The 14620-nt window shown below is 47.8% G+C and overlaps 1 protein-coding gene across 1 annotated transcript in view; it reads left to right on the top strand.

Annotated features, from left to right (window-relative positions):
- trioa (trio Rho guanine nucleotide exchange factor a) overlaps positions 1-14620 on the top strand; it is a 117275-nt gene that overhangs the window by 12419 nt on the left and 90236 nt on the right. Inside the window, exon 2 of the mRNA XM_062529225.1 lies at positions 5752-5805. Coding sequence (XP_062385209.1) covers positions 5752-5805 — 54 coding nt within the window. The remainder of the gene's footprint in view (positions 1-5751; positions 5806-14620) is intronic.

Raw genomic sequence — 14620 nt, forward strand, 5'->3', positions numbered from 1 at the left:
CGGCATGGGCAGGATGGGAGGGGAGTTCTGTTGCCGCGGCAGCAGCAGCACGCGGAGCTGAATCACCAGCAGTTGTTCATCGGCGACCTTTAAGTTGGGAGAACAGGAGGGGGGTTGTGGATGACTGATAGTCAGGCCGTGCTCTGGTCTGTGTGTGAGAATGGCCACACAAACACACACTCACACTCTCTCTCTGTCTCTCTCCTCTCTCTCTCTCCTCTCTTCCAATAACAGTTACACTGTGAAACGCTGCACAAAAACTCCGTTATGTGACACCACTGTTAGCCCAGATACTGTGTGATGCCTGTGTGTCAGAGAGTGCGTGTGTGTGTGTGTGTGTGTGCCTGCCTGCCTGCCTGCCTGCTTGGCCGTGTGTGTTTACCCATGCGTTCATTTCCTGCTCACTCATGTCAAAAGACTGAGCCCGAAAGTGACATCACAGGCAATTTGTCTGTGTGTGTGTGTTTGTGTGTCAGCGTGTGTGTGTGCCTCAGGACCCACCGCTCGTCCTTACTCCGGGCATTCGCCAGAGGAGACCGGGAGAGCGACGGAGTGAGGAGCGAGTCTTTCTCGTCGTCGTGAGTGGACAAAGCGAAGAAGCGCTCGCTTTCATGTTCTTTCCTGGAATTAGCCACCTGCACTCGCTACCCCCTGTGGAGTTAGCCCGAACCTTAGCATTAGCGGTGTGTGTGTGAGTGTGTGTGTGTGTGTCCCACCCCCCTTGTGGACGTTTCGGAGGGGTGACGCAGACGGCGGGCGACGGCATGGACGTGACCCAGCAGCGGCGAGGCCTGTTCCACTCGCAGACAGTAAGCCACAGCGTAGCGTAGCGTCCCGTAGCGAGCGGCGGCGCGCGCTCTCCTTATTTGGGGTGGAACATTTAACGTGACGGAGCTCAGCGGCAGCAGGGGACCAGTAATCAGCTGCTCCCCGCCGCTACTGAGCTCCGTTGTGTGTGTGTGTGTGAGCGCTAGTGTGGTGGTGGTGTGTGTGTGTGTGTGTGTGTGTGTGTGTGTGTGTGTGTGTGTGAGCGCTAGTGTGGTAGTGTTTGGCTCTGTGTGTGTGTGTGTGTGTGTTGGTATCTGGTACGTGTCTTCATGTGAGTTCTGATTCTGGTATCTGTATGTGTGTGTGTGTGTGTGTGTGGGCCTGGAACTGGGTGTACGTGTAGTCTCTCGATCAGTGTCTGGTTCAGTCTGTGAATACTCTATAGTTGTTTGAAGTAAAAGGCTCCAACAGGTTCACTCTCCTTGCAGATGTTGATTGCCATTGGCCTGCAATTTGCCTTTTGAAGTTTTTCTCTCAAGTTTGGATTCCTCTGCTTCTTGTTAACGTCGACACCTTCTGCTATCTGCAGACTGTGCAGTGTCCACTGACTGTAGTGTGTATAGTGCTGATGTATACAGTAGGTCTGTATACTGTGCTGTTCTGCTCTGGGAGTCAGTCTGAGCATCAGCCTGTGTGTTTCTGTGTTCTCTATCTGGGTCACGCTTTTATCTAAGCATGCATGCTAGGATTCTTTGCATCACTCTCATACAGTATGTATGCATGCATCGTCCCCGTTCCGCGAGATATGCGGAATGTGTGTGTGAGAAGCATGTTGAGTATGTTTATATTTGGTCTAGTGTTCCCTGCTGCAGTTGCTGTGGAACATTAGAATGCAGGGAGGGAAGGGAAAATTCCATGAGTGGAATCTTAAAAAGCTGGGATAGTCCTCCACTCCTATGATTTTTTTTTTGTTTTGCTTTTTTTCAATCATCTTCTCTCTCTTGCTGTCTGTCACTTTCATTGTGTTTCTCTCTCTCTCTCTCTCTCTCTCTCTGATTTTCTTTCAAGTGCACACACTCCTTCCCTCTCTCTCTCTCTCTCTCTCTCTCTCTCTCTCTCTCTCTCTCTCTCTCTCTCTCCCCTCTCTCCCCCTCTCTCTCTCCCTCTCTGTCCCTCTCTCACCCTCCCTCCCTCTCGCTCTCTCTCTCTCTCTCTCTGTCTCCCCCACTACCCCCCCCCCCGTCTAATTTATATGGATAATTTCTCCGTTGCACTAGGCTGTCACGACTCTGCAGCTTCTCCCTGAGTGACATCACTGGTTTGCAGATCACAGATCACCCCCCTGCAGCAGAGTGTGTGTGTGTGTGTGTGTGTGCGTGTGTGTGTCGTCTCCCAGACTCATAACGAGCGTCTGAGAGTGTGAGATGGAGGGAGGGAGGGAGGGTGAGCGAGTGAGAGGGAGGAACGAACGGCGTGATTGGGGGGATTAAAATGGTGGTTCCCTCTCAGCCCCACAGATCCAGCATGCGATTAAAGCTCTTATCTGTCAGAGAGTCAAAACTCGCATCGCTCCCTCCTGCTGTGTTTGGCGCAGGAGGTGTGTCTGTACGTGCAATAAGTGAGTGATTTAGTATTGATATGCAAGTAGCGTGTTTGTTGAGTTAGGTCTTGGTGATACTCGCCAATAGACAGACACGCACATGGACCGTAGACAACACCATAGACACGTAGTTGCTCTTCCGTTTGGAGCTCGTCCATGCACAGTTGGAGCCCTTGTAGCGCAATGGAGGCATGTGCATGTGGAGGGTACGTGGATACTCGTTCAACCTCCGACGATGCTGATTATGTATACTACTATTATGTATATTATGTTACTTGAACCTTAGCGGACCATTGCATACTCGTGGATGAGCAAAGTATAACATTGACCTGTAGTGTATGTGGTCAGGTAAATGGTATGCATGGACTGTGTGTGTGTGTCCGCGCCGTGCGCGCAGAAGTTTGTGCTTGTGAATGTGCTCGTAGGCATGTGCACACATGCAGAAGTGAGTGATATAGTCCAGTGATAGCCAAGGAGTGTCATTTTCCCCAGTGTGTGCTCCAGCAAGATTTTGCCAGACTTTCCTTCCTTGTGTACTCACAAGGACGTGTCCTCTTACACTGTACACTAGTGATGCGCGGGTGGGCTTTTTTTAAAACCCGCCCCAACCCGACTCCTCAGGAGATCCAAACCGCCCCGCCCAATCCGCAAAAATATGTTCGAATTGTGACCCAAATCCGACCCGACCCGCGGAAAGGAAAAACGCACATAACGTCTTTCGTAGCCTATATAATTAGCCTAATTCTCCCACATGAGGACAACAACGGGTTACAATAATCGGTCATTTTGACAATCTGCGCTCTTCCACGCCATAATCTGCAGCCTAGACATACATAGCCAGTGTTAAATCTCATCTTCATGGACATAACAAGTTTCCATTCATATTTCCCCTTCCAACTTCATAGCCTACTTTTGCGTGAAACACTAGCATTTAGGCTAACAAGCACAGCTGTTTATTCGTGTACATGACAGAAGCAAGGTGTTCTCGCATTGTGCACAACCCTCGATATCCCAGATCATAGGCTCCATGTCCATAAAGTAGCGAATGCGTGATTGACTCAGTCACGCATGGCGCAATTGGGTGCTGAATTTAGGAGAAATTATGTTTTGCGCTCGACCGCACCTCCTGTGTATTGCAGGCGCATCGCCACCAAATATGTCCGAAGTTAACAAGTGAGAAATGTGCATTTTTACTTTTTTGACCCGACCCACCCGCAATATTTAGAAAAAACTACTAGGCCTACCCAAATCCGCCCGACCCGCGGGTAAACCCGCGGATATCCGCGGGTAACGGGCTGATCCGCGCATCACTACTGTACACATAGTATGCACACTCCTATGCGCATGACCTAGCTGGACAGCAATGCATTGACAAAGGGAGTAGGCACTTCATTCCTGTTCCTGGAAGTAGCTCTGCTGTGTGTGTGTTTGAGTGTGTGTGTAATGAAGCCAGAGAGACCGAGCAGTGATGCGTGACTATTAAGACTTGAAAGGGTAAGGCCTAGCTGGTGTGCCTTGCTCTGTCTGCCCTACGCCCTCTTTAGAACCCCCGTTGTAGAACCGCGCTGTTCCACAGTTCTGTTTCCACGTCGACCACTCTCTGCTGAATGGAAACCTAGAACATGGAAAGCTGTGATTTAGTCTTAATGGGACAGTCGGCAAGGGTGAAAATTTAAGATGGGTAATTCATGCTCAGAGCTCGGTGAATAGACACACACACACACACACACACACACACACACACACACACACACACACACACACACACACACACACACACACACACACACACACACACAGCTTTGATGCCCGGCAGGAAACCCACCAATCTGTTCTAGCGTTGGACTGAAGTGAAGCGTGCCACTTCTCCAGTTGAGTCTGGAGGCGAGACACTCTCTACCCATTCATCCTCCCCCTCTCTGCCCCCCATCTCTCTCTCTGTCTCTCTCTCTCTCTCTCTCTGTCTCTTTATCTGTCTCTTTCGCTCTCTCTCTCTGTCTCTCTCCCTGTCTCTCTCTCTCTCTTTCTTTCTTTCTTTCTCTCTCTCTCTCTCTCTCTGTCTCTTTATCTGTCTCTTTCGCTCTCTCTCTCTGTCTCTCGCCCTGTCTCTCTCTCTCTCTTTCTTTCTTTCTTTCTCTCTCTCTCTCTCTGTCTCTTTATCTGTCTCTTTCGCTCTCTCTCTCTGTCTCTCTCCCTGTCTCTCTCCCTGTCTCTCTCTCTTTCTTTCTTTCTTTCTTTCTCTCTCTCTCTCTCTCTCTCTGTCTCTGTTGCTCTCGCTGTCCATGTCAGTTAAATTCAACATGTTTTACTGAAATGGCCAGCGGTGGTGTAGTTGCGGCCTGAGCGAAGCATTAGGGAGGATACAGAGTTCATTGTGGAGGAAAAAAATCGACTTTATTTTCTCCTTTACTCATCCTTACTTTTCTCTCTCTCTCTCTTTCACTCTCATCTCCGTCACCTTCTTTTTCTCTCTTTCTCCCATATTCCATATTTGATGTGTTGGTAAAACTTCACGGTATTTCGTCTTGGCCTCTATCGTGGTGATGGTGGCGTGCAGACATGTGATTAGCCTTCCTTAGCCGAGGAGGATTAGCACAGTGACCATTTGGCCACGTTTGGCCGTGATCGTTTAGGGTCACCTGGACTGGACCAAATCGGAAAGGCTCTTCTCAACGTCTCTCTCCTCGGCCCGCCGGCTCGTTTGCACTGATCTATAAAAGAATGATGGGGCGGCAACAATGGGATAGTCTATCCAGTGTTCTTTATAGATCAGTGGGAACGAGCCAGTGGACCAAGGAGAGACGTTGAGAAGAGCCTAAAGTGTGGCAGTGATGCAGTCATCTTGATCTATATACTGTATGTACCTGTATACCTCTATTATTACTATTACTATTAGCCGCGGCTTATACATTGATTTTGCCAAATGTCTTCAGCTATGAGGTTAATACAGGGGGGCAGTTAATATGTTTTGTTTCTTTTAACTTCCATAAAACACTGTCCTGTGGCTTATGCACAATGCGGTAAATGACTGTATACTATGTGTACCAAAGCAAGCATGTTGGTGTTTGCACAGACAGAGAGACCGGCTTATGGGCTCTCATTCAGGCTAGAGAGACCCACACAAGGCTACTGGGCCATGGGCCTCAGGGTGGTGCTCGGTGCCTCTGAGTGAGCGGACTTGGCACAGACTCCCAAATGCCCGCGGCCGTATGTGTTTATTCAGTGCAAAAGGCCACTGAAAAGTCCATCTGTCCCGTCTGTACATAAAAAGAATTGTGGACGGCGTGATTCACCCGCAAGTTAACTGTTGTTTTCCTCCTTGCACTGAATGTTTGATTAGTCTTACTAAGCCATTTTTATTTCTCTCTCTCCTCCCTTTCTAGACTGCTCTGTCCCAAAATGTGAACCCAAAGGAGATGTTTCCAGTCAGATACCAGGTAAGGTTTCCTCAGGTTTTCCACATCTTCTTTTTTTTTTTGCTTTGCTTACAGGGATTTGTATGTCGTTAACCAAACCCCCAGTATCCATGTGACAGACCAATACAGAACACTGTGTCAGTAGAGGTCAAATCCAGTGGCAACAAATGTGGCCTATATAAAATACAGAGTGGAGGAGCAAATATTAACCTGAAGAAAGCTATTTGCTTTCCTGTCATGGTATTAAATACATTTTCCCAGCCACCCTCTCCTTGGCCGTGTCGGATCCATTGTGTGCTTTGTTTTGGCTGGGAGACAGTAAGATGGATGGGGGATTGTGTTTGTGTCTGTTGTGTTTTGACTGGGCTTCCCCTCGCTGACACTGACTGGCTGTAAACAGCATCGCCGCGTTGTAAACAGCAGGCGGTCGCTGCAGAGGCCAGCCACACAAGGCAGGGTTCCACTGAGATGCAGCAGTGTGTGCGTGTGTGTGTGTGTGTGTGTGTGTGTGTGCAAACACACTTAAACGCAGCCTTATTCCCACACGCTGGGACTTAGGCTACTCACTCAGACACACACACACACACGCACACACACACACACTTCTTTAAGCCATGAATTCTTCAGTGACCAGTCCTATTTCTGAAAGCTACAAAGCAGACAGGGTCATTTTTATGTCTCTCTCTCTCTCTCTCTCTCTCTCTCTCTCTCTCTCTCTCTCTCTCTCTCTCTCTCTCTCTCTCTCTCCACAACTCACACCGTGCACACACTCACTGAAGACTGCCATATAAACCTCCGTCCTCCACCATTACCATCCATCCATGAATCCAGCCCTCAGTGATTTTCCACCACCAGTGTCCCTGGCCTGGAAAGCATGGCAGCCGCTCAGTTAAGTGGGTCACCAGTGCACCGGCAAAAAAAAGGGGACAGGCAGTGGCACTGATCTAAGGGAGAGACGATGACCCCTCCCTCCCTTCCCCCCTTCCCTCGCTTGCTCCCTCCCCCCTTCCCCCCCCCCCCCCCCCTCTCTGTGACTGACATGCATCGCTGTGGACACGAAAGGCTTTGATGTGCATTGATATGCTGCACGTGGCTGCTTGAAGCGGTGCCAACTCTGGACACTCCGGTCAGACAAGAGGTCGGCTCCAACAGAGTCTGGCTTCCAGCTGCCCATCACCCCAAACCTCATTAGAACATTTTAAAGAAGCTTTAGAATCATTATAAGTATGCTTTTGTGTGGCATTGTGCTGCCGAATAGCCTACAGAGGGTTGTGACTGGCAAGGGAGAGGTCATCATATAACTCTCTCTGGGAGGCAAATTGCTCTTGCCCAACAATCAATTGGATGTATGGCTGCATTCATATTTGTAAGTCTGCTGTGTTTAAGCTGAAGCGCTGGTAGGCCTGGACATGTGATGTCCTTATTCTTGGCGAATGAATTACTTGCCACCCCTAGGCTGCCCTTTGCCCCTGGCTACAGCCATGATATTATATGGAAGTTCATGGATATGAGCATGTAGGTCACATGTTTTATCACTTAGGCCCTGCGATTATTTTAGTCGCTGTTTAGCTAAAAGGCCTCTACGCAGATGAGAATGAAAATAGTCTCAGAACACTCTGCTGTGCTTACTTCCTTCTAGGAGGTTGGTAAGAGCTGTTAAAACGTGACTCTTTTTTTTTTTTTTTTTTAAACTGGTGTGACATCATTATTTTTTTTTTTTTCACAGCAAGAGTTTATGGATTCCGTGGAGTCATAGGAAAACTTGGCATGAGTCACTGGTGTGGGGAGTGCGCTGCCTTTCCCCCCAAAAGTGTGTTATTTGCCTTTAATCTCTTTTCAGCACTCCGGCTCTCACCATTTAGTTTTGACTGGTTTAGTTTTGGTTGAGTCACATCCTTAGAATTCTAATCCTACAAGGAAGCATTTTTCGCCTCTTTCTCTCTCTCTCTCTCTCTCTCTCTCTCTCTCTCTCTCTCTCTCTCTCTCTCTCTCCCTCCCTACTTTCTTCCCTTTCCCCCTTTTTACTTTCTCTTTCTTTCTCTCTCACCCTTTTTATCCCCCCCTCTGTCTCATCCCTCTCTCCCACACCAACTCGTTTGGTCTCTTATTTCCTTGTCTTTTATCAGCGCAATCAATATTTCAGTGGCCATCTGCACCACTCTGCATCCAAATCTCCCTTCTTTTCTCAATGATGTAGAATTGATTAAAGTCCTGATGACAAAGCATTGCGCACTTAGAGATTTTAGCCACACAAATGTGTGTGTGTGTGTGTGTGTGTGTGCGCACGCCTGGACATGTATGTCTCTGTCTGTTCCTGTGTCACTGTGTGTGTGTGTGTGTCTGTGTGTGTCTGTGTGTGTCTGTGTGTGTGTGTGCGCGCGCGCGCGCATGTGTGTGTGTGTGTGTGTTGAGAGGGCTCAGGCAGTTGGTCTGAAGACTGAAATCTCTTCAACTTGTATACTTGTGTATACAGGTGCTTGTCACAGGTACGTGCGCATACACGGTACACAATCACACACATCTGGCCACCTGAAGTTGTGACATGTCCGTGACCCAGTGCCAACTCCACCAAACTGTGTGTGGTCCTTTCCGTTCCATCTCCCGTAACCCTCACTGTGCTCATTCCCAGTGAACCATCATAATGACCCATGTCCTTTCATGTCTTCACCTGTCTGCTTCACCATTGGGCCACAAAACACTTGGCGCTGGTGTTGATTGGCTGGTCCAGCAGCTGCCTGTGTCTTTATTGGTCAACAGGGTGTCTGTCAGCTGTCACCACTGCTCACAGGCTGCTTGACACTCCCTTAAGACTTCCTCATGTATCTCAACAGCTGGATGAATCATTTGGAGACCTTTGGATAGATAGAAAGGGAAGACCAGGAGGAAGAAGCTCAGGGTAGACTGCAAACAGCTTAGTTTTTGTTTAACTTTGGTTCTGAAAAGAATCTGGTGTTGTGTTTTTACCATTTGTTTTTACCATTTGATCAGCTGACTGCTTAAGTATAACTGCTGTGTTCTTACCAAGGCCTCATATTTTTCAAGTTAAGACCCAGTAATTGTCACGTAAAAGTGCTTGTGTACAGCATTCTGACAAACCGATGCTTTTTTGGACAAATATGCCACTGATGTTACGTTATGACGTGAAGGCAAATTGAGCTGTAAAGCAGTGTGGTGTTTTCTCTTGGTTTCTCTCCTCCCCCCCACAACACAAGCACACCTAAAACTCCATTAAGATCTGACAGCTGTGCCGCAGTCTATAAATACATCGCATGACCTGGCCCATCAAAGACTGTCCTTCCCTTTCCCTTACCCGTGCTAATAAAGCACATGACACACACAAACACACACACGCACACACACCCACACACACACACAAAACCCACACACGCATAAACACATAAACACACAAACACACAAACACAGTCTTTCACATACACTCAAAACATGCACAGGTCTTAATGGCATTAGCCGGTCACAGGAGAGCTCGCTGTCCAAACAAGATGGCCTCAGATCTGGGCCGCTTACTGGTCCCTAGTGCTGGGAGCACCTGGACCTCACCACACCACCCCTCCCCATGGGCCTTCGGTCTGCAGTCAGCTGATGCAGATTCAGCTGGGGCCTCTAGGGTCACCTCCATCGGTGTCTTTGTCGCTCTGTCCCATCCTCTTTATGCTTCATATTTCGACAGATTTCTTATTTGTAGAGGCATTATCCATGACTGACTAGAGTCAGAAGTGAAAGAAAGAGCGCAAAAGAAAAATAGTGAAGGAAAGAGGATAAAATCAAGCAAGAAAAGCAAATAAGCAAGGGGAAAAGTATGTTAGAAGTTGTTTTTGAGGATGAAGAATAATGTTCTTTGCATCAGAATATCCTGCAATCAGGGATAGGTGGTGGAGGAGGAGGTGGAGGTTGAATACTGTGCTGGCTGTATTTTTCAGCAGACACACAGCTACTGTGACTCCCTTCCCTCTCCTAGAGATTTTAAATAATAACTGTCAGGGCTGCTCAGTGCGGCACAGTACGTTAGAGTAACGGTCAGGAAGGCAGTTAAAAAACGGAAAAAAAGTAAATACAGAGCAGACACAGTCCAGACCTCTTTAGTAGAGAGTGTGTGTGTGTACATGTGTGTGTGTTTCCGTTTAATTTGAAAACTTGGCGGGAAGGGAAGTCCGTTGGACATGCCTTATGTCATTCCTGCCTTTTGTTTTCTTTTTTTAAGTAGTTCCACAAACAACGTTTCAGTCATTCCCTCCCGTCATAGTCCCCTGCTTGGGCCTCTCCACAAGGAGGAAAGAGCGAGAGGGAGAGAGAGGGTGAACGAGAGATAATATTTCCTCTTTCAACTCCGGTGAATTCAGAACCTGTGAGGTCTGGAGCAGAGGAAGAGACACACACACACACACATTTTTTGACCGGGTTCACTGAGGACTCATAAATAAGGCCGACAGAGAAAGGAGACGTGGAGGAGTAGGGGGTGGCGAGGTGAGGAGGACCGGGAGAGAGCGGCCCACTGAAGGGCTGCAAAGGGACTCGGAAAAAACAGGGGAAGGGTGAGGGAGAGGCCCTCCACGGAGAGGAAGGCTGCATGCGGGTGGGATTGAATTTGGCAGCCTGGAGCTAGGTGTGTGTCTGTGCCTGTGTGTGGGTGGGAGTTCGTATCTGTGTGTGTGGTGTGTGGTGTGGGGGTGGGTCTAAGTACATAGAGGAGACTTATTTGGGGGTGGTCTCTTACTGCAACTGCCACTAGTTTTATAACTCAGTTAGGGGAACTGGAACTGGACATGCCCTTAGGGTCCTCTGTGCCTTCCATCCTGAAAAAAGGGAAGAGGTTCAGTTGCATTTCAACAGAATTGGGAGCAGAGAAATTGAACATTTGAAGCCTCTTCGAAGACTGAGGCAGAGACAGAGACCGAGTCTTGCTGTCACAGGGAGAGCTAGGCTGGGACAGAACCAAAAATAATTATAGAGAATTGTAGGCTTAATGTCTTAGCTTCAGCTGGTGTTAAAGGACTGAACTCTCTCTTTCAGCACTGCAGTTTAGCTAGAGATTTGAAACTCCAAGGTTCAAATCCCGGGGAGCTCGAATTTGCATGGTTTTATTCCCTTTTAGTGTGTACGAGTCATTTTTTTATGAAGTGAACTGTCAGCTGAAGAAAACTGACTTAAAAAAAAGAAAAAGCATGGCGCCAAGAGATTCTCCTGAGACTTTGTGTTAATAGCCATGCTTAGTCATGCTATCTCAAGTCCTGGCTGTAGTGACCTCTTCTCCTTTCCTCGCTTGGTTCAGCCCCTGCAGGCTAGCTAATCATATGAAAGACATGCTAATTAGCATCACTCAGCTAATTAAGCCGAACAAATGAAGTTTAATTTAAGATGTCAACGAACCCACCCCCTCCTCCACTTTTTTTTTGGGAGCTTTGTGACCTACAGCGGTAGCTTTCTTTTTGTGAGCTATTTCTGTCGTCCTACTTAACCTAGAGTTCTAATTGACACTGATCAAAAATCAGATCTGTGGAACAGCGAGCCCCTACGATTCTCATATTCAATTTGTGACCCAACTCGCTCAGTGTCCCCGATGATGTTGGAGTCTGATATTGCGAAGATTAGCAAAGGTCTCCGGCTCGATCAGCTGTTTGCTGTAAAGGTCAGGTGTTCTTGTTGACTCTGTGCAGGCAGACAGTCGTTTTGGGAATGATCGATGGTCGCCTGCCAGGCCCAGACTGAAATGAAAAGAAGGTGTTTTCTGAAGTGGTCCTCCGTTTTCTGTTCCCCACTTCACAGTGCCCGAATGTGATTCCCACCGTGTTCCTTTGCGGAGGTGTTAAGCAGTGGATGTTTGTTGATGAGTTGCTAACACATGACATGCTAAAAATAAAACAAGTGTTGTCACTGCTCCCTAGAGCGTATCTGATCACAGAACATACAGTAGTCACTCACAATTAGAAGACTGACCAGAAAGCATGTTCAATATTGATATCAAGACAGGATTATGCTAGTTTAGACAGGCCATGTATTGCTCCTCCCAATATATCTACCCTCTAATACAGACATGCGCACAACACAACAATGAGCAAATTGACTCTCACTCACTCACTCACTCACTCACTCACTCACTCACTCACTCACTCACTCACTCACTACTTTCTCCGTCTCCAATGTTCTTTCAGTCTGTCTCATTTACTTCTCAGGCCAGGGGCCAGCAGTAGGCCAGACTTCAGTAATGAACTCTCTGGTAATCTCAAGCAAAACACAATCCTGATGATCAGCTTCTGTTCCCAAGCGTCTTACTGGCGTCAGAACTGTGTGTGTGTGTGTGTGTGTGTGTGTGTGTGTGTATGTGTATGTGGGTTGGAAGTCTGCTCCAGAAATAATGTTGTCTTCCTCTCTCGTATTTTCCTTACCAGTAGGTGTATATTGTCTGGAAGTGAAACTTGAATAATCTAATTGCTTAGTAAGGGAGGATTGTGCCATTATCAGCCATGCCTGACCCATTGTGATGACTATTGCTTAAGACACACACACACACACACACACACACACACACACACACACACACACACACACACACACACACACACACACACACACACACACACACACACAGTTGCTGTGGCTTCTTACTGGCATCAGCATATCCATTAAGCTAGAACCTAAACATGCTCCAACCACAATCTGATGGCGATGCTTCAAATCAAATTGACAAACCTCACTTCTTAAGGAGCCCCATATCTGCGAGTATAAAGCTTCTAATCGGACGGCAGACATGTCTATCATTGTTCTGCACCAATCAAATTCTTTGATGTCTTCAGGGAAGTCCCTCCCTCCATCTGGCCTGTTGGCTTTATTCAGGACTCTGGGTTCTTGGGCCTGGGGTATTGATTGGATGGTTACGTAACCCCCTAAAGGCCTTTTGCTAATACCCGGGAAAAGAGACATCTGGTGGCACCAGCTGATAAGGCCAGTCTGACATGCCATACCAGGCTCTGGCGGTTGAACTGTTGTTGGGCTAACCTGGCTTAAGGTGTGTGTGTGTGTATGCTCTTTCATTCAGATGTACAGATCTTTGATTGATGATGATGATGATGATGGTGTGTGTGTGTGTGTGTGTGTTTACTCACAGTGAATCATTTCTGAGGTACTGAGAGAGAGGGAGAAGGAAAGAGAGAAAGACTGAGTAGGGAACGACGGAGCGAGGGAGAGAGGGATGGAGGGATGGAGGGAGTTGGAGCCTCACTGTGGGGTGCTGGTGCCGGACTGCTCGCTGCACCCATTTATTTAACACACCAGACGTCTGAATGTTACCATCACCAGTTATCAGACATGCAGAATTAGCCAGGGGGGTCTCTCTGTCCCACCACCCCACGGGATCCTGCCATTTACACCTCATCTCCCTCTACCTCCTGGCCCTACCTCCTGTTTACTTGTTCCCATTCCCCTCTCTCTCTCTCTCTCTCTCTCTCTCTCTCTCTCTCTCTCTCTCTCTCTCTCTCTCTCTCTCTCTCTCTCTGCCTCTCTGCCTCTCTCTTTCAGCCTCTCTCTCTCTGTCTGTCTGTGTGTCTCTCTCTCTGCATTTTGTCAGTCGTGTAGGGCGCCACTTTCCTCTACCCTGTCATTAGGGGCCCTGGGTCTCTGGAGCGAGGGAGGAGAGACCAAGGAGAGCGGAGAGAAGAGAGTAAAGGAGGGAATGTCAGGCAGATCCAGGGCACAGTGGAAAACGAGATGGAGGGGTAGCCTTACCACTTTTTTACGGCCGTACCAACAGAGTATGGCCTCAGAAACCCAGAGGAGCAGAGACGCAGGGCACCGTAAACAGCAGCTGCACAGGGAGCCGCTGGGAGATGAGCCGCGTGTCTCTCTTGGCATGCGGCTTTTGTGTTTGTGCTGGCAGTGTGTGTCTGTGTGTGTGTGTGTGTGTCTGTCTGTCTTTATAAGTGGGTTGTGTGTCCTCATAAGTGTGTTGTGTACCCGTGTGTGTGTGCGTGCTTGTGTAGGCCTATTTGTGCTACTATGTCTGTGTTGTATGCATGCATGTATATATATTTTTTTAAAAGTAGTTTTAGTATGTTTTATTTTTGCGTGTTTGTTTGTGTGTGTGTATGAAACTCCCTCTAATGGCAGAGGTACCCATAAGGACCTCTTGGTGTGGTTGCCTTTGATGTGCCACAGACTAGCAGCTTGCGGAGCTGCAGCCAATCAGCACGTCTCTTTCTCCAGCCTCTGGCCCAATCGTGACCTACTGTTAGCAGTTTAGTCCTTTTCCAGGTCCCTCCAGTCTCTCTTTTTAGACATGAAAGGGCCTGGAATTCCAGCCAACCACAGACCTCTGTCTGCAGACCATTGGCCAATCAGAAAACCCCTTTTTGGAAATCTTTGGAAGTCTGAAAAGCCTGACTGTAACCTTAACACACGCCCTTAAGAGACACACGCATGATTTATTGTTGTCGCTATCTCTGACCCTTTCCAAACCATATTAACACAATAGTACTAACTGTAGGCCTTGCAGCTGTTTAGGGCCAAACCTAACATTGAGTCATATGAAGCAGTTAAGGTTCTTTATCAGTCAGCAATGATTAATATAAAACAAATCCTCAAGTTTAATCTCTCTCTTGATTTATTGGAAGCTAAGTCCACAGACGGATGCGTTTCGGCCTTATGCCATCTTCAAAAGCCCTTCTTGAAGACGCTTAAGATGGCCAAAGGCCGAAACGGATCAGTCTGTGGACGAACCTTCCCGATAAATCAAGGAAGATATTAAGCTCGGTTGTGCGTTTTTCTGTTTATCATTATAGTTGTCAGTTTACACACCAAAAATCCCGAAGTTTATTTCTGATGTTGA

This window comes from Sardina pilchardus, chromosome 24 (genome assembly GCF_963854185.1).
Source record: "Sardina pilchardus chromosome 24, fSarPil1.1, whole genome shotgun sequence".
NCBI classification, from domain to species: Eukaryota; Metazoa; Chordata; class Actinopteri; order Clupeiformes; family Clupeidae; genus Sardina; species Sardina pilchardus.